We start from the raw sequence: 17,817 nt of genomic DNA on the forward strand, positions 1-17,817 counted from the left end.
GGGTGGTCCTTGGACTTCCCACAGGGCAGAGAACCCTGATTGCTCTTTGGGCTGACGCGGGAGGGGGACTTGATTGGGGGAGGAGGAGGGAAAGGGGAGGCGGTGACGGGGAGGAGGCAGAAATCATAAATAAGTAAATAAATAAATAAGGATTTGTTCAGGCTTCTGATTTTATGATCCTGTGCTGTCTAGGAAGGCATGGTATCAGGACAATGAAGCAAAAGGAGAGATGGATGCTGGTACTCAGCTCACTTTCTTCTTTTTGTTCAGTCCAGAATCCAAACCCAAGTTCACAGAGAATGTCTCCCACATTATGTAGTTGTATGTAGGAATTTAGAAATGTTTGCAGGAAAGTGAACCCATCTCCACTTGCTGTTCTTCCAATGTTCTGTTCCAAACATCCACTTCAGGGGATTCACAATTGCTTGCAACTTCAGCTCCAACGGATCCATAACATCTTACACACACACACACACACACACACACACACACACACACATACACACACACACACACACACACACTAGCCTATTTTCTCCCATTTTATTCTCAGGTTGTAGGGTGATTCTGGACATGATGGGAATTCAACCTGAGAATGTCAAGCCACTAGATTAGGATCTGACTTTCATTCTAAGTATAGTTTATTTCATGTTGAGATTCCTAGAGTTTGTGGCTTGTAGCTGGGGAGGAAGAAGTGCATCAACCAAATGCTGTTAATTGTGTGAATGACACTGAGCTTGGGTATTCATTCAGATTGAGGTGTGGATCCCCTTTCCCTACCACATCTACATAAAGTAACCCAACTTACTTTCCTATCTTAAAAAGAATAGTTTTTGTTCTTCTCCTGCTTCTCTTGTTAACAGATATGAAATACTGTCAAAAATAATGCTGCCCTTGAATGTTCTCTGCTTTGAAGAGGAGCTCTTCAAAAAGTCCTGGACAGTGCAAAATTCTGAACTTTAGATATTCAGCTTGGGGAGCAGGGAGGTGCAGCTCAGTGGTAGTCAGCTTGCAGTGAAGGGGGTGCATTTTGCCTTCATCTAAGGTTCATCTTTGAGGACCAGCAATCTCATCTCCAGGGCTGTTGCAGCATCACTGATGAGCTTGCAGGCTCATTTGACCACCACCACATGTCCGTTGTTAGCTAAGGATTTCCCCAGAGACAACTCACAGTGGGACTCTCTGTGGTGAGCCAGACCCTGGAAAATTTAGGGGACTGACTTCTGACACGTTGTTTTTTATTCACTTAATTCCTTTACGTCTGCATCTGCTGTAATTACAACACATTCAATTATAATGAAGACCCAACCGTGGGGGTAAAATGGGATTATGGTAATAGGTGGACTGGAGAGGCACAGAAATGGGTTTCAAAAGCTTTTGTGAAAAAGCTATCTGACCAAAACAAGATCAATGCAGTTGGCTGCTAATTAAAGAGAACAGACAAAGGAAGGCAACCTAGCTGATTTTAATGTATGAGCATCATTAAACAGCTTACATTAATCAGCTTGCCTTTTGAAGACTATTGAAATGTTTTGTTCTTTGGTCTCTAAGGAGCACATATAGAAACTGAAACTGACATTCAATGCATGGGGAAGGAATATGAATTCTTAAAGGGGGGAACATAAAATATACATACATGCCGAATAATCTACAGAGTATTGCTCTGGGTTTGGAGAGGTGCTCAGTAGTTAAAAACACTTACTGATTTTGTAGGAGACCTGAGTTTTGCTCCCAGTATCCCTATTGAACAGCTCATTGAACTATTGCACTAGGGCTTTCAACACCTCCTTCTAGCCATCTCCAGTACCTAAGCTTCTAGGTGCATGATCACAGTCACACATGCATAAACATAGTTTTAAAAATGAAGTAAGGCTTGTAGAGCATCAGTTGTCTGAACTTTTGGAAACTGAGATGCCTAACAACAGTGGTCCTGCCCATCTCATCTATTATGAGAACTGAACAAGTGGAGTCGGGGGTTAACAGTAAGAAAACATTTCCTTCTGATTCTCTAGAAGTATAGTGAGAGATCTTATTGTGATTTACTCTTTAACCAGTGGCTTTCTTTAGATGGGTTCAAAGTGAGGACTTTGGAGGAGTAGGCTTCTAGTAACAGCACATCTGTATGAATGGCTACTCTATAGGACAGACACCTGGACACAGTCTTAACCACTGTGCTTATTTCTTTAGACAGAGGAGCATTTTATGTTAATGTTTACAAGTGACTTTTAAATTCTTCCTGGATCAATAGAGGATTATAACGAATGGAGGTCATTAGGAGTGTATTACCAGATGGGCTTCATTCCTCACCTATTTAATTTTACTTGTAGAGTCAGAGAAAGAAGCAGAGTGAACACAAAAGCCTTACTCTAGGTGAAAATGAGAAGACCCACTAGGCCTTGGGGGTTTATATAAAGAAAGTCTCCACTGTACAGTCTCTGGTTGCTATGGGAGCTGAGCCCGGGCAATAACCCCAGATGCTACCTGGCAGGTCACTGAAATGCTGGCTGTCATGCAGTTTTAATACCTTTCTGTTCAGGCAATACACCACATTCCTTTATCTTTGTTTGGTCTAATTGGGTTCCATCTTTAGACTGAGACCATTTCTTACATGGAAGTGTTTCTCTTTACTCTTGTCTGATAACAATTCTTTTTAAAAGTACTGAAAAGTTTGCTTACTCTGTAAATCTCTTGCCACACAAGGATGAAGATCCCTGTACCCATGTAAATGTCAGGTGAGTATGACAGACCATGTGTGATACCAGCATGTAAGAAGCAGAAGCAATGGATTCTTGATGAAAGATGCCTAGCTAGACTATCCAAATTAGCCAGGTCTAGGTTCAATTGAGAGACCCTGACTCAATGAGATAACAATGAGAGACAACAAGAGAGGTCACTGCTAGCCCTCACATGCTTGCACATGTACATACTCATGTATTCAAACACACACACGCTACCAACATGTGCTCTCACACAAGCAAAAACCCATACACACAGATATACATACCACATACATATAAAAATATACACACAAACAAAATACAGTTGTACTGTGTAAAGATGTTTCAGCCAATGACTCTCTACGTATACAAGGCTTGCCTGTCAGCATTCTGTCACTGGTGATTCTGGCTTCATCTTAATTTATGCAAATCCATTCTACAGTGTTTATTCCATGGTCTAAGGATAAACTCCCATCAGAGTTCCTGTTGTGAGGCAAAACATGACTTCCAGACGCAGGCAATTCTAGTCTTTTTAGGACAAGGAAAATAGCTAGTTCTTGCCTAGCATGTGTGAGGTCCTAGGTTCAATTCTCAATAGTACAATAATAAATCAGAAACCTGATTCTGTTTTCACACTTAACCACCATTAAAAATAAAACCACCAGGTCTTAATTTTTTTCTAAAAAGCAACAGTGATCATAATGGCAAAGCTTCACATTTACTTTGCATAATGTATATGTAAAACATGTGTATGGGTGTGTGGATGCCTACGCCCATGGGATTGTAGTTGGTGGCCAAAGCAGGATATGAGTGTCTTTCTCTATTACCGTCTGCCTTATTGCTATGAGATAGGGTCTCTTACTAAACCAGAAGCTTTATGTTTAAGCTAAGTTGGCAGGCTAAGTTAATAAAAATCCACTTGTCTTTGCCCCCAACTTCCAGTGCTGGGGTTACAGGTGAGCTCAGGCATCTTGGCTTTTGACATTGTTCTAGTGAACTCAGACCTTTGCAAGGGATCTTGTCTACTGGGTAAAACCCAATGGAGGGTGTTTTACTTACCATCATGATGCCTACTGAGCTATCTCCCCAGCCTTACATATTGTGTTTCACTTTCTAGCATGTTGTCCATTGAGAGACTTCCCCATCCTTTACAACTCTGCATTTTAGCTGCCTCAGTATTATACATGAATGTGTACTGTCATTTCTTCATCCAAAAATGGTTGTATTTCCATGTTAGTTATTAATTATACTTTTACATTTTAAAATTACTATCCTTGTAATCTTGTAGATGATTTTGTATGTATACATAAATATTTCTGGACCATTATTTCAAGATGCATACAATCTATGCTTTGAAAATGGTACAATGCCAACAGCAGCTCACAAAGATGTTAAAAGGATCAGAGGTAGAGAAATTGTAAAACGACTTCAAAGTTTCTGGATACACAAAAGAATTTGTTCTGAGATCTCACAATTTAGATGAGAGGTTGCCCCAAATGACTGTTGTATTGATTGGTTAGTCTTCTATGAGTGACTTTAAGAGATAAAGTTTAGTTTGAGAACAATAGAGTACCTGAAGTGTGTCCTTGGGATTGGATCTTGTCTCCATATATCCCTCCGTTTGCTTCTTGGCTGCCCTGATATGAGTTTCTCTGCTCACTCTCTCACCATGTCACCATAATGGACAGAAATCATGATGATGGACAGAAACAAAAAACAAAATATATTTTCCTCCTTTAAGTGTTTACCTGGAGTATTTTGTCACAGTGACAAAAGGCTGGCACATGGTGTCTGGCTTACAGTTGTGCAGAAAGAATAGGAAGGGCAGAGTTACCCCTCAGTTACGGCAAGAACAAGATTCAGTATCAGAAGCAGGAACCAGGTGGGTGCTGCTGTGGTAGGTTTGGACACATAAAGGGTGGTGTTTATGTGCAGAACAAATGATTAGTAAAGTTCCCTTCTCATTTTAAAAGTGATATTAAGCCTAGTGCAGTGGTACATGATTATAGTCACAGCACAAGGAAGGTGCAGGCAGATGGACATCTGTGAGTTTAAATCTAATTTTGTCTGCATCGCAAGTTCCAGGTCAGTTGGAGTTTCATAGTGAGACCTTATGCAATTTGTGTGAGAGTGCACTTTTCCTGTGTCACAGAATTGCATAGATCTCTGTAGTAGCTTCTGATAGCAGAGATAGAAAAGAAAATGGTGGATAAATATTAAATCTATAAGGAGATTCTTTAGTAGTTACTCAAAAGAAAATAAATGAATACATCTTTGCCCTAAAACAAGAAAATCCCATTACAAAATATGGATCAAAAGGATGTGAACATCATGGGTCGTAGAAGATTAGCTAATACAAAATGGAGGAGAGAGAGAGAATTTAGGGGGAAATAGAGAATTATTTCCTTTAGTCACTGTTGACTGAAAGATTGGTTTATATCCCTAGTGACCAGAATTTAACAAAACTGATTATAAGATTACTTGATATCTGAAATTAAATTAGAAAAAAAAGAGGGAATGTTGAGGACTGGCTCAGTTGGTAATACACTTGCCTTCTAAGTACAGAGCCCTGAACTTACTACTTGGGATCCATGTGTAAAATGTCAGGTTAGGTGACTTGTACTTGTAAGCCCAGCTCTGGGGAAACAGCTAGATTGAACACTGGTGCTCACTGCCTGGCCAACCTATTTGGCAAGCTCTAGGCCAGAGAGAAAATAAAATAAATAAAAGTAAATAGCTGTAAACTAACAACAAATAAACCAAAGCAAACATGATGGCTGGTGTCTGAAGAATGCTATGTGGAGTTCTTTTCAGTCCTCCACAGCTTGCACACAGGTGCACACACACCTCCCCCCATGCATACATGCACAAATAACCACCAACTTATAATGTAAAGTTGAATTTCTTAAAAGCAAGGAATTCAAAACAACATTTTTTTAAAAATCGAATTGTCCCCATACATACACACAGATAAACATATTCCTAGATCGAGTAGGCTGTCTTGAGCAGGTCTAAAGAACTTTAAACCATTTAATGTCTCACTTATTTAAGTACACACCTCTGGATATTTCAAAATTCATTTAAATTACATTCTACTTATTTTATGAATACATCAATTTTTAACATTGATGGTACATTGTATATGTGAATAAATTTTAATTACAAAAAGATAATTTAACTTCAGTAATCTTCTGTCTTAGAAATATTTTATTTTAAGATCTAAGTCAGTCTACTCACACATATTAAATTGAAAATTGCAAGAATAAAAATAAGGGCATATCATCATAAATTAAAAATGGAAAATAATTATGTAAAGGTTTTTAAAGTTTGATTTCTGTCTTAATACAAGAGAAAAGTCTTATTTCTTATTTTAGAGATGTGACATTTCCAGAAAGAAAATATGGCATATTCATTGTTATACATGAGGTATAAAATATGAAGATTGAAAGCATTGTTAATAGTTATTACATTATGAGTTTGTTGGCAGTATAAGACCCTACTTTAGAGTTTTCCAGACATTAACGACTGATTCTGAGTCGTAATTCTATTATTATCTGTTGCGAATGTGTTTAATTAAAATTAATGCTTGCTTTTATATTTAAAATCATTAATTCTAGTTCAGTTTCAGAATGGTGCATACTATGTCACAAGAAGCTCCTGGCCCAGGAAGACTCACATAGGATTTTATTTCTTTTAGTAACATACTTTTCTTCACTCCCAAATATTAATACTATGTCTGGTTATTTGACAATGATACTAAGTTGAGAAATATCTTAAATAAAACAGATTCATTCATAAGGAACGTGTTTAACATGTTAATTAATAAAAGCTTGAGCAGGATTGAGCAGGATGCTCATCATGGCCCTGGGGAAGGACCTGCCGTTTTCATAGGGTCCTCACTCAATGCCTTACACTGTCCACAGTGAATCACTTGAAAAGACGTCCAGAGAACATAGAGGCATGTTAAATAGATCTTCATCTACTTGGAGGATATTGATAGCTAGTGGTCTAGCATTTAGTAGAACTCCAGAAGTATTTTTTTATTGCTGAATATAAAGAACTCTTATGAGCCTCTTAAATGACTAGCAACAGCATTGTGTATAGTTTCAACACTGATAACTTCAGGTTTAACAGCTTCTTCATATGACCTGCAATTACTTGTACTGCTCTTCAGAAAGTAGGCAGTCTAGTGGGTTTAATGTCTTTTATATTAGTGTTAAGGACAAGGAATAAACTATATCAACTCAGATAAAACACAGAAAACCTCTGCCACCTGGAAAGTGGAAAACTAAGGAATATGGAAGGGGCTGCCTTTTGTTAATTGTATTTTAAGGATTTCACAAATTAGTAAAAAAGGACAAGTGAAAATAAAATTGCAATCTGAATTTCCCGAATTAAGGAATTCATAGAATTGTTTGTTTGTTATCATTTTATAAAATACATAAGTGCATAAGTATTTTTAAACATATAATTTTGTTTGTTCCCATTTAAGCCATTTTATGGTTAAAAACTCCTTTGTAACAAGATTTTGTGTATATACATTTATGTACATGTGCACATATATGTACAAGTGTCTGTGTGTGTGTATGTGTGTGTGTGTGTATTCATCTGCATGTGGTGGAGGCCAGAGAGATAATGGTAGGTGTCATTCCATTTTTTTTTTTTTTGAGATATGCCATAATTGGGACCTGGACCTTGAAGGTCAGGTGAAGGTAGCTGTCCTGAAAGCCTCAGTGATACCCCTATCTGCACCTGCCCAGTACTGAGATTACCAATGTGTGCCAACATGCCTGCAGTATTTTACTGTTTTAGTAGGTTTGGAGGATTATTGAATTCAGGTCCTGATTTGCATGACAGTTTCCTTTTGTGGAATATTAGTTTAAGATGTTTTGCATTTATTTATGCTCTGGAGTATTTGTTTAATGATACAAAGATGTGATGTATTCTTTTATGTCACATTTGTTTAACTCTGTAAAGCTGTGTTACTTTGGCTGCCTAAAACACCTTGGTTTAATAAAGAACTGAATGGTCAATAGCTAAGGCAGAAAAAAGAACAGTCAGTGCTGCCAGGCAGAGAAAAAGAATAGGAGGAGAAATCTAGGCTTAAGAGAAGAGAGAGGAGAGACTAGTGAGAAACGGATAAGGAGAAGAGGGTGCCAGGAGCCAGGTGCCCAGCCACACAACCAGACATGGAGTTAGACGGAATGAAAGATATAGGGAATATAAAAGGTAGAAAAAACCAGAGGCAAAAATGTAGGTAAAGAGAAATGTACTAATTTAAATTAGAAAAACTGGCTAGAAACAAGTAAGCTATGGCTAGGCATTCATAAGTAAGAATAACTGTGTATTTATTTGGGAGTTGGGTGGCGGGCTTTCTAGGAGTAAAAAAAAGCAACAAACATAACAAAAAAAATAGTTTTCCTACTGAACTATTGACCCAGCTTCTAAAATATCTTTAAAGAATCTATTTTGATAGCTTCGTTTACTATCAGTAAAATCCTAACAATCTCTATGAAGAGTTTTCTCCTTTCTTTTTTGGAAGAGTGATGCCCTAGTATATACACATGGAGTTCAATTTCAAGATGAGCCTCTGACCTAGGTAAAGGGAGAAAGAAAATGTTCATGGTAGTCTCAGGCATGGAAGCTTATAGGCTTAACTATGGGGCTGCTATTTTGCCATCGTCTAGGTTTTATATTTTTCATCTATAGAATGGAAAACAACACTATCAAGGCCAAATCACTCTTGTGATTGCAAACACATGCCAAGTTTTCATTTAGAGTATATTGACAGGATAAAACTTTGAGAAAGCCAATATCCAGTGATCTCTGTGGAAATACTTGAGAAGGTCAGACAAAAAATAACATTTGCTTTAAAAACAATTAGGATTTTCTGGTTATCTATCATTGAATATTTGATTAAAGATTATGAGATTTAAGGAAAGATAAAGGGGTAAGTCAAAGTTCACAGCACAGTTTACATTGCTAAAATATAAATGTCATTTGTAAAGTGAAATAGGAACTTAATATAGGCAAATTACATAAGAATTATGAAAAGGAGAATCTCTCAGAAAAAAGTGAGGTGCACCCAAGAACATGGGTGTGGTCTCCCAGAAAATGGTAGAAAGTGAGATACACCCAAGTGGATTGAGACCTCCTGGGAAAGACATGGAATAATGCAATTTTGTCATTGTCATTGCTGTTTTCAAGAAAGGATTTCTTTGTGTCACCATCTTAGCTGTTCTAGTCCTAACTTGCTCTGTAGACCAGGCTGGCCTTGAAATTATGAAGCCTGTCTCTGCTTCTGCAGTGCTGGGATTAAAGATGTGCACCACCATACCTGGCAAAAAATGTTTATTTTTAAAACAAATATTATACACAGATTTTATCAGTATTGCTAGATACTTACTCCAAAGAAGCTTCAATTTTCCTCATATGCATATATTCTACTTCAAATCCAGTTTGGGACCACTATCTTAAATTACGTAGAGAATAAAGGTGGTTGGGGCCCAACACCACAATTCAATTGCCAGAGCAGTCAAAGCCAGGGATTCTCTATCTGCATCCCTAAACACCACAAAGTAGAAGTCATGTAGACCCAGCTTCTCTTCTCAGATAAATTCATTCCATGCTTCCTTCCATTGTTTTTGTGCATGTACATAGATATGTACGGTGAATGAGTACATGTGTATGGGAGTTTATACCCCTATGCATATACAGGTATGAGCCAGAGAAAAACATTGGGTATCCTTCTCTCTATCAGTCTCCACACTGTTTCTTTAAGCAGGCTTCAGTCTCTCACTGAACGCAGAGCTGGGCTGGCAGTCAGCAAGCCTCAGTGGTCCTCCTGACTCTACCCTTGTAGGGCTAAGTTACAGATGTGTATATGGTTATGCTTGTATTTTACATGGGTTCCCAGGATTCAAGTGCAGATCCTCACGCTTTCATGGCAAGACCCTGAGCCATCTCCCCAGCCCCCACTGTGCCCTTTGATTCCTGGTTACCATGAACTGAGGAATCTTCAGTGCTACCAGGCTCCTGCCACCCTGATATTGTACACAGTGCAGACACTCAGCAAGAGACCTAATCTGTTGAAACCATGAACAAAATGAGTCTTTCCTCATTTCAGTCTGTCTGATATCTTGGTCAAAGCTCTTTGTACTTTATAGTACCATCTCTTCACTTTTCAGCTTTCCATTCTCATTCTCCTGTGTGACTCAGGAGCAGGCTGGTAGGTGGAGGAGAAGCTGGCTACACTGTGTCTTACTGGCAAGGCCCAACTCTAAAGAAGGCAGTTCAGGTAGCTCTCACTTACCTGAAATACGTGTTCATTCACCCCGTCAGCATCATCTATCCTTGGCTGGGATGTAGCTAAGTTGCAAGTGTATAAAACTAACATGTATAAAACCTATTGTTCACTTTCCTGTCCCACATAAACTAAGCCTGATGGCTGGAAACAAAGAAATTTGATGTCATTCTCAAATGCTTAACAGTTTCAAAGCCAACCCACATAAATGTGACACCATCTGAAAACAGTCAGTGAACTGGAAAAAAAAAAAAAAACAGGAAAAAGAATCAATGAAATAATCATTTGTTAAATGCTTACTGCTTTACTATTTGGAGATGTTTGTGAATGTATTAATCTAGTTTTGCCTTATCATAATGATTATCATAATGAAATAACCAACATATATGCTACGAATGTAGAAAAGGTTTACGTAGTAGATTTTGAGGTGACAAGTCCAGGTGCCTCAATGTGAGCTTTCCCTTGGCTGCATCTACTCATGGGGTAGATAGCAATGCGTGAGCACATGGAAAAGCTAGCAAGTGAGTACGGTTGAAGCAGGAACGGGCTGACTCTGCTCCTACTACAACAGTATTTCCCTGAGAACTAAGGCGCTAAGTGAGAGCTACCTCCTAAAAATGCATTCCCAAAGACCCGAGATCCCACCAAGCCCCATCCCACAGTTTTACCACCTCCTAGTTTCACCACTTTAAGGACAAAGCACTGGGGGACATCAACACAAAATCCAAATCATAGCAGTGATATAGACAACAAGCAGTGCTTTGTGGATCTTGGGTTATTTAACAAAGGGTGCAGACAAAACACATTCTAAACATCGTGCACAGATAGGCACAGTCTCCAGAGTGAGAGAGAAAAGTGAATGAGAGTTGGAGAGATGGCTCAGAGGGTAAAGTGTTTGCCTTGCAAGCATGAGGACTTGAGTTTGGTCATAAAATAAGCCAGATATGATGGTACTCACTTATAATGTAAGCATTGGGGAGGTAGAGAAAGGTAGATATCTGGTGATCACAGGCTAAATAACTTGACTTACTGGATGAGTTCTTAGCTAATGAAAGACCATGTCTCAAAATCAAAACAGTACAACAAAAGTGGAAAAAGGAAACCCCAAACCATTCAATCACCAACCAATGAAATAAACAAACCACTCACACACACACACACACACACACACACACACACACACACACACACACATGGAGAGTGTGCTTTAATTTTCCAGCTGCCTAGACTCAAATAATCACACAAAAACTGTATTAATTACAATACTGTTTTGCTGATGGCTTAGATGTATTTCTAGCTAGCTCTTAAATCTTAAATTAACACATATCTATTAATCTGTGTTTTGCCCCTAGGGTGTGGTTTACCAGTAAGGTTCTGGCATCCTTCAACTTCAGCAGATACATAGTCTCTCCTCAACTTCGCCTACTCTTTCTATACATCTCTGTTCAAATTTTTCACCTGGCTTTACTTTGTCCTGCCATAGGCCAAAATAGCTTCTTTATTAACCAATGGTAATGAAACATATCACAGAATACAGAGGGGAATCCCATATCACATTCAATAGAGGGCATAGAGAGATTGAAAAGTAGAAAAACAAACAGCTCACAACTGACAGCACCTATGGAAGATCAGCAGTCAAGATTATCACCATTTCCTCTCCACATGTGTTTGTTCACATTCACATGCATCCACCATATGTGCTGGCACAGAAAGAAAGAGAATGGGTGAGATAGGAAGGAGGAGAGTGGAGAAAAGAAATGACAAAAAAAACGAACAAAAGGAAGTATAGGAAATAGAGAGATGGCTTAGAAGTTAAGATTTCATGCTGCTCTTCCCAGTACTTATATAAAACATCACACAACTCCCTGTAAGTAACCAACCAAGGGATGAAGCACCCTATTATTGCTTCACCAGGCAACTACAGTCATGCCCAAACACACACACACACACACACACACACACACAGACACACTTAAGATAAAAATAAACCACTAAGTAAATAACAAATATTGAACACAAAAGAAGTTTTTGGAGATAAAAATGGGGCAGTGAAAGAAGACTGGATGTAGTAAGTGGTAACACATTACAATTTTAAATAGCAATATGGTAGAGTCCTCACTGAAAAGGTAAAACTGGGGCAGACACAAGAAGGTCAGGAATGGGTCTAAATATCTAGAAGAATTACCTGTGCAGTAGCAATCATACATAGTCTGACAATGGATCATCCACAATATACTTTAGGGACAACCAGGATATCAACAGGGCTGGAGAGGACATAGAAAAGATATAACAAACAGAGGTGTTTGAGGAGTTAAGTGAGCACAGTGTAGGTCACTAGAACCCATTTGTAATTTTCAGCATTGTTTGGTTGAAGAACACAGATCCGCTGAAGATGATTGGAATGTCTTGGCCTTCAAGTCAATAAAGCATCTTCTGTCTTTGAGTAGTAAATAATCAGGGATGTCAAGGGTGTAAGTTCTCTGATAACCTCAGCTGTTCATGTGAGAGATCCTAGTGATTGACATCAGGGAGTCAGGAAAAAGTGGTCAGATCAAACAGTCTCCAGAGTTACAGAGAGTAGGATTTGTAGAACTTGTTCACATCACCAGTAACGGCTTTGAGGTAAGGAGGCTGCAACTATCAAAAAGTGTTGTATTTTTTTTCTCCTGCTGCAGAAGAACACAATAACCAAAGGCAATCTGGGGAAGAATGGATTTAGTTGGTTTATTGGTTGCAGTCCATTGAAGGAATCCAAGGCGGGAACTCAAACAGGGTAGGAACTGGGAGGCAGGAATAGTAGTAGAAGCAAAGACCATAAGGGAATTCTGCTTACTGGCTTGCTGCCCAAGGATTTCTCCATCTGATTTTTCATCCTATAATCCAGGAGCCCTTTTCTAAGGTAGAACAGTCCACAGTGTGCTCAGCCCTTTCATATCAATTGTTTACTGAGAAAATACACCACTGATTTACCTACAAGACAAATAGATTGAGGAGTTTTCTCAATTGAAGTTCTATCTTCTGAAATGACTCTGACTTGTTAGGAAACTTGTGATTATTAGAGGTGACAGGGAAAATTCTGGAGGGACCCTAGAAGCAGAGATCAGCAACAGATGTATAAATCAGGTGTAGTTGTCAAAGGTTGAAGGGTCTTCTGTGGAGCTGACCATTAGAAATCTGAAATGTAAGTCTGAAATTCAAGAGAAAACACAGCAATCAAGGCATAAGCTAGGACTTTGGTGGTATGTAATCACCCACTAGTTTTGATCATGGCAATATGATTTTAAGAGAAGACACAAAATTTCATATTTCTTCTGTGAACTTTTCCAAAGTATGAATAAACTGGCAAGGTGCATTTTCCTGAACTATCTTAAATCCTTTAGTATTCATATTCCTTTCACCCAGACTAACCATCTGCAGGAGGAGGCCACTTATTCGTCCCAGCTGCCCAGAACCAAAATAACCATATACAAACTATATTATTTAAATCACTGTTTAGCCCATTAGCTCTAGCTTCTTATTGACTAACTCTTACATATTAATTTAGCCCATTTCTATTAATCTGTGTATCGTTATGTGGCAGTGGCTTAAAGGCAGTTCCGGCATCTGTCTCCTGCAAGGCTACATGGCTTCTCCCTGACTCCACCTTTTCTCTCCTAGCATTCAGTTTAGGTTTCCCCTCCTATCTCTATTCTATCCTGTCAGGCCAAGCCAGTTTTCTTTATTCATTAATGGTAATCACAGCATACAGAGGGAATTCCCACATCAGCCATTTGCCAGGCCCTGTCAAAGACAAGTTACATATAGAGAACGTTCCTGATTACTGGCAACAAAATGGCCCTATACTGCTGGAAGGCCAGTAAACACCAGGAGAATGCTTGTCTCTGCCTCCCCAGAGGTGACATTTTGGACACAGGTGGCCTATATTGTTTTTTTACCTGTGTTCTGGGACTCAATATCAGGTCCTCACGCTTTCCCAACTAGACAGAGCCATCTCTCTGGCCCCAGAAAATAATTGAATTGGGAGATTATTTTTGAGTTATATTTTTATTTTTTATCATTATTGTTTTTTTTCTTCCCCTTCCATATTTTAAGCTTTCTTTGAGCTCTTCTTGTTACCTCCTTAAACTCTTCTGTACTCTGATCTTACAAATAGACAAGATGTCTCCTGGTTTATCTGCCATATTTTGTAAGTCAGACCCCACTCTTCTAGCTTGGAAAGCCAAAGAAAGTTTATATATTCATATTGACTGGACAGTCACATCTGTCTGAAACTTTTACAATTGTGTGTATGTATGTGTGTGTGACACAGAGAGAATTGGGGTGGCAACAGTTGTGAATGTTGTATGTGGATTGACCTTATTTCAGGTGAGAATGCATGTAAAGGTCAGAGGTGAAACAAGATATCTTCTCTCATTGACTTCTACCTTGTATCCCGAGTCAGAATTTCCCACTCAACACCACCATCGGCTTTTTTTTCCATCTTGTCAACTTGCCCTGGGGATCCCCTGTCTGTGCCTCCTGGGTACAAGAATCACTGGTGGCCTGTCTTACCTTTACTATGACATGGTTGTCAGGGATTCGAACTCAATTCTTCAGACTTGCACTACCAGGACTTTACCCACTGAAGTACCTCCCCAACTACACTTCATGACAATTTGAATTAATAGCCTTGCGCCTGTGACTACCAGCATCCACACATGCTGTTTATTCCCCCTTTCAGCTCTAGCATGCTTTCCTTCAGTGTTCCATTCAAAAACACTGAATTTGTTCCAAGCTGAGAGAAGAAAAAAAAAAAAACAGAACAACATTAATGCAAATATTTTTTGATCTGTAAATCATGCTCATAAAACAGCCTTCTTCAATAAGCAAATTGTGTTTATAAATCTGATATTGAGTGTATGTGTTGAGATGACCTTTTCTAATCTCTGTGCACTGGTCCCAAATGCACCTCGCTGCAAAGCAACTCGGCATGTTCTCACTCATTTTGCTCCTTATTCTAAGAATATTAGATTTTTCCATTTCCCAAATACATTTTTCCCTTCCAGAAATACATCATTGATTCTTTCAGTGACCATAGACAAATGACTCTGTAGCCTACATTTGCAGTGCTAAATTGAGCTTATTAGCACTAGTGCAAGGTCTGTGGGAGGCTTATTAAAGTTATGCTCAAAGAGGCCACTATTTCTCACAGCTTCCCACAAGCCTTCTCCCTCCATATCTACTTTGGATATGAAGAATATAGCACTGACAACATAATGTGTATACTATAGGAAAATTGTGGTTTCATGTCTTTATATAAAGATAGAACTCTGTAGTGTGTGTGTTTGTGTTTGTGTGTGTGTGCGTGCCTACTTTACTTCTAGGTTTTTGTGTTGATGTATGTACAGAGACACTTGTGTGACTATGTATGTGGAGACCAGCAGAAACCCTTGAGTGTTGTTCCTCAGGCACCATTGACCTTGCATGAGGATCCTTGAACAAGGATGTTTCACTGATCTGGAACTCACCAAACTGACTAGTTTAGACAGCCAGTGAGTACAAGGGATTTGGCTCCCTGTGCCTCCTCAACACTGGCATTACAAGCATGTACCATCATATACATGGATTCTGTGTGATTGACCTCAGGCCCCCATGTCTGTAAAGCAAATACTTTACTGGTTAAGCTATTTATTTCTTCCACAACCTTGGAGGTTTTCCTAGAAAAAAAATTAAGATTCTGTTAGTTCAATGTAACAGAGTCTTAAATCCAGCCAAACTGCGTGAAATCTTTATTTTCCTGGAAAGTTCTTGGTGTATCTCACAGAATGCAACACACTTTACAGCAGTCCTCAGAGGGTATGGGAATGAAAAGTGGTCCTGAGGACAAGTGAAACCAAATGTGCACTTGTCATCAGCACTCCGTCCATCTGCTGCTGTGCTGCGTGTAGCAGGTCACCAGAGCTTTATCCGTTCATCTTTTACATTCTTCATATGCATGAAGTCGTGATCATAACAGATGTTGGGATCTTGCATTCCATAGTATACACCATCAAAATCAGGTCATTTGTAATTTTCTTGGCATCATAACTAAAAGAAGCATAGAAAAAACATTGCTGTCATTTCTTTCCTTATCTTTCTGTTGTTAAATCAGCAAGTGCTTTGTGGAGGCAGTAGGTGGGACACATGGTACAGGTGCTTGCTGTCAAAGCTGGCAGCCTGAGTTGAACTCTAGAGATGCACATGGTGGAAGGTAGAAATTTACTCATGCAAGTTGTCATCTGGCTTCCTCACCTCCCTCATGCCACGTGCACCTTGCCACCACATTTACACACACTAAATAAGTAAGTAAATAAATGCATGTGAAAAGGGAATTTAAAAATAAACACTTTGTTGGCTGCCTGGAACAGGCATGCCATGGGTGGGCCCGGGTAAGTTAGAGTGAAAGGGCATGGACTAAGTAGCTTCATGGAAATCTTGAGAAAGGTGAGCTCAGGGTAAGAAACATTCAGATGTTGGATTGCAGAGTTGACTCAGCAGTTAAAAGTATGTTCTGTTCCTGTAGAGGACCCTGGTTCAGTTCCCAACACTCACATGGTGGCACACAATACCATCTGTAACTTCACTTCCAGGGTATCCAAAAACCGTTTTAGGCTTTTTTCAGCATCAGGAATGCATGGATGTGGTACACACACACACACACACACACACACACAAAAAAAAAAAAAAAAAAAAAAAAAAAGGAGATCTCCAGAGGCAAGGTAATGGCAAGATACAAAAGACGAGAAGAGTGTTGGCAGAGAATGGTCCAAACAGTGCAATCACCACAGGGTTTAGGGGGCAATGGGGTGAGTGGGAGGTGGGGAGGTGGCGTGTCTTACTCAGATTTTGTTAAAAGGACACTATATTGACTTACCAAACTTAGTAAAGGTCTGCAGGATTATTTGAGCACTTTCCGAAAAACTAGAATTTCTTTGCATGTTAATTGCAGGGCAGGCATTAATCTTTAAACCTGGTTTGGTTTCTGTAGCTTGAGATAGCTTCCTGGCTGTTTACAAAGAGAAACACAGACAGTAATCTCCATGACTGTTACTTTCTTCATTTCCTTTCAAAAGCCTCCACACTTTCAAACATAAAGTAATTACCCTTCTGCACGGTGCACCACAATAAACACTGCATTCAATAGAGTGTTTCCACTTCTGTTTAACCCTGTGCAACAGCTTTACACTCTAACTAGAGGTAGAATTCAGCTCTGAGATCCCCACTACCCAGAAGTACCGGCAGATCTGTATGGTTTTCATATTTAATTCTGACAGTTATAGAACTTTAGCAAATCTGTTTTTCAGTGCTGCTCCCTAAGTTTTTGCTTCACTCTGTTTCAATTGTCTTGGATTAGTTTGTTTATTATGCATTATCTCCCATTAGGTGCTTGCCAAACTACTGTGAACATGGAGGACACTGTGTCCAATCCTGGACTACCTTCGACTGCAACTGCAGTGACACCGGTTACACAGGCGCCACCTGTCACGACTGTGAGTACACACACAGTGTGCCCACAGTAAATGGGCACAGGTCAAGGAATGCAGTGTGGGGAATCCAGACTCTTCAGTGTGGTGTGGGCATTGTTTATCATTTTAGCATGAATAGGATGTTGTATCTCAAATACTTAATCATGCATGGAAAATTCAATGACATAAGATATATTTTTTGTGGATTTATGAGATTAGGACAAAGTGAAGTTGGACATATGCTAAAAAAGAAGAGAGATGGTGGTATAAGTATATGGGGAAGCTGTGGGACATATGGTGTTGTCTTTTTTTT

At 39.2% G+C, this 17,817-nt stretch overlaps 1 protein-coding gene across 1 annotated transcript in view; it reads left to right on the forward strand.

Moving 5' to 3' along the window:
• Cntnap5 (contactin associated protein family member 5) overlaps window positions 1-17,817 on the forward strand; it is a 554,624-nt gene that overhangs the window by 138,119 nt on the left and 398,688 nt on the right. Inside the window, exon 7 of the mRNA XM_050119741.1 lies at window positions 17,422-17,528. Within this exon, the coding sequence (XP_049975698.1) occupies window positions 17,422-17,528 (107 nt within the window). The remainder of the gene's footprint in view (window positions 1-17,421; window positions 17,529-17,817) is intronic.

Source organism: Alexandromys fortis, unplaced genomic scaffold (genome assembly GCF_014885135.2).
Source record: "Alexandromys fortis isolate MF-2015 unplaced genomic scaffold, M_Fortis_MF-2015_v1.1 scaffold_96, whole genome shotgun sequence".
Classification (NCBI taxonomy): domain Eukaryota; kingdom Metazoa; phylum Chordata; class Mammalia; order Rodentia; family Cricetidae; genus Alexandromys; species Alexandromys fortis.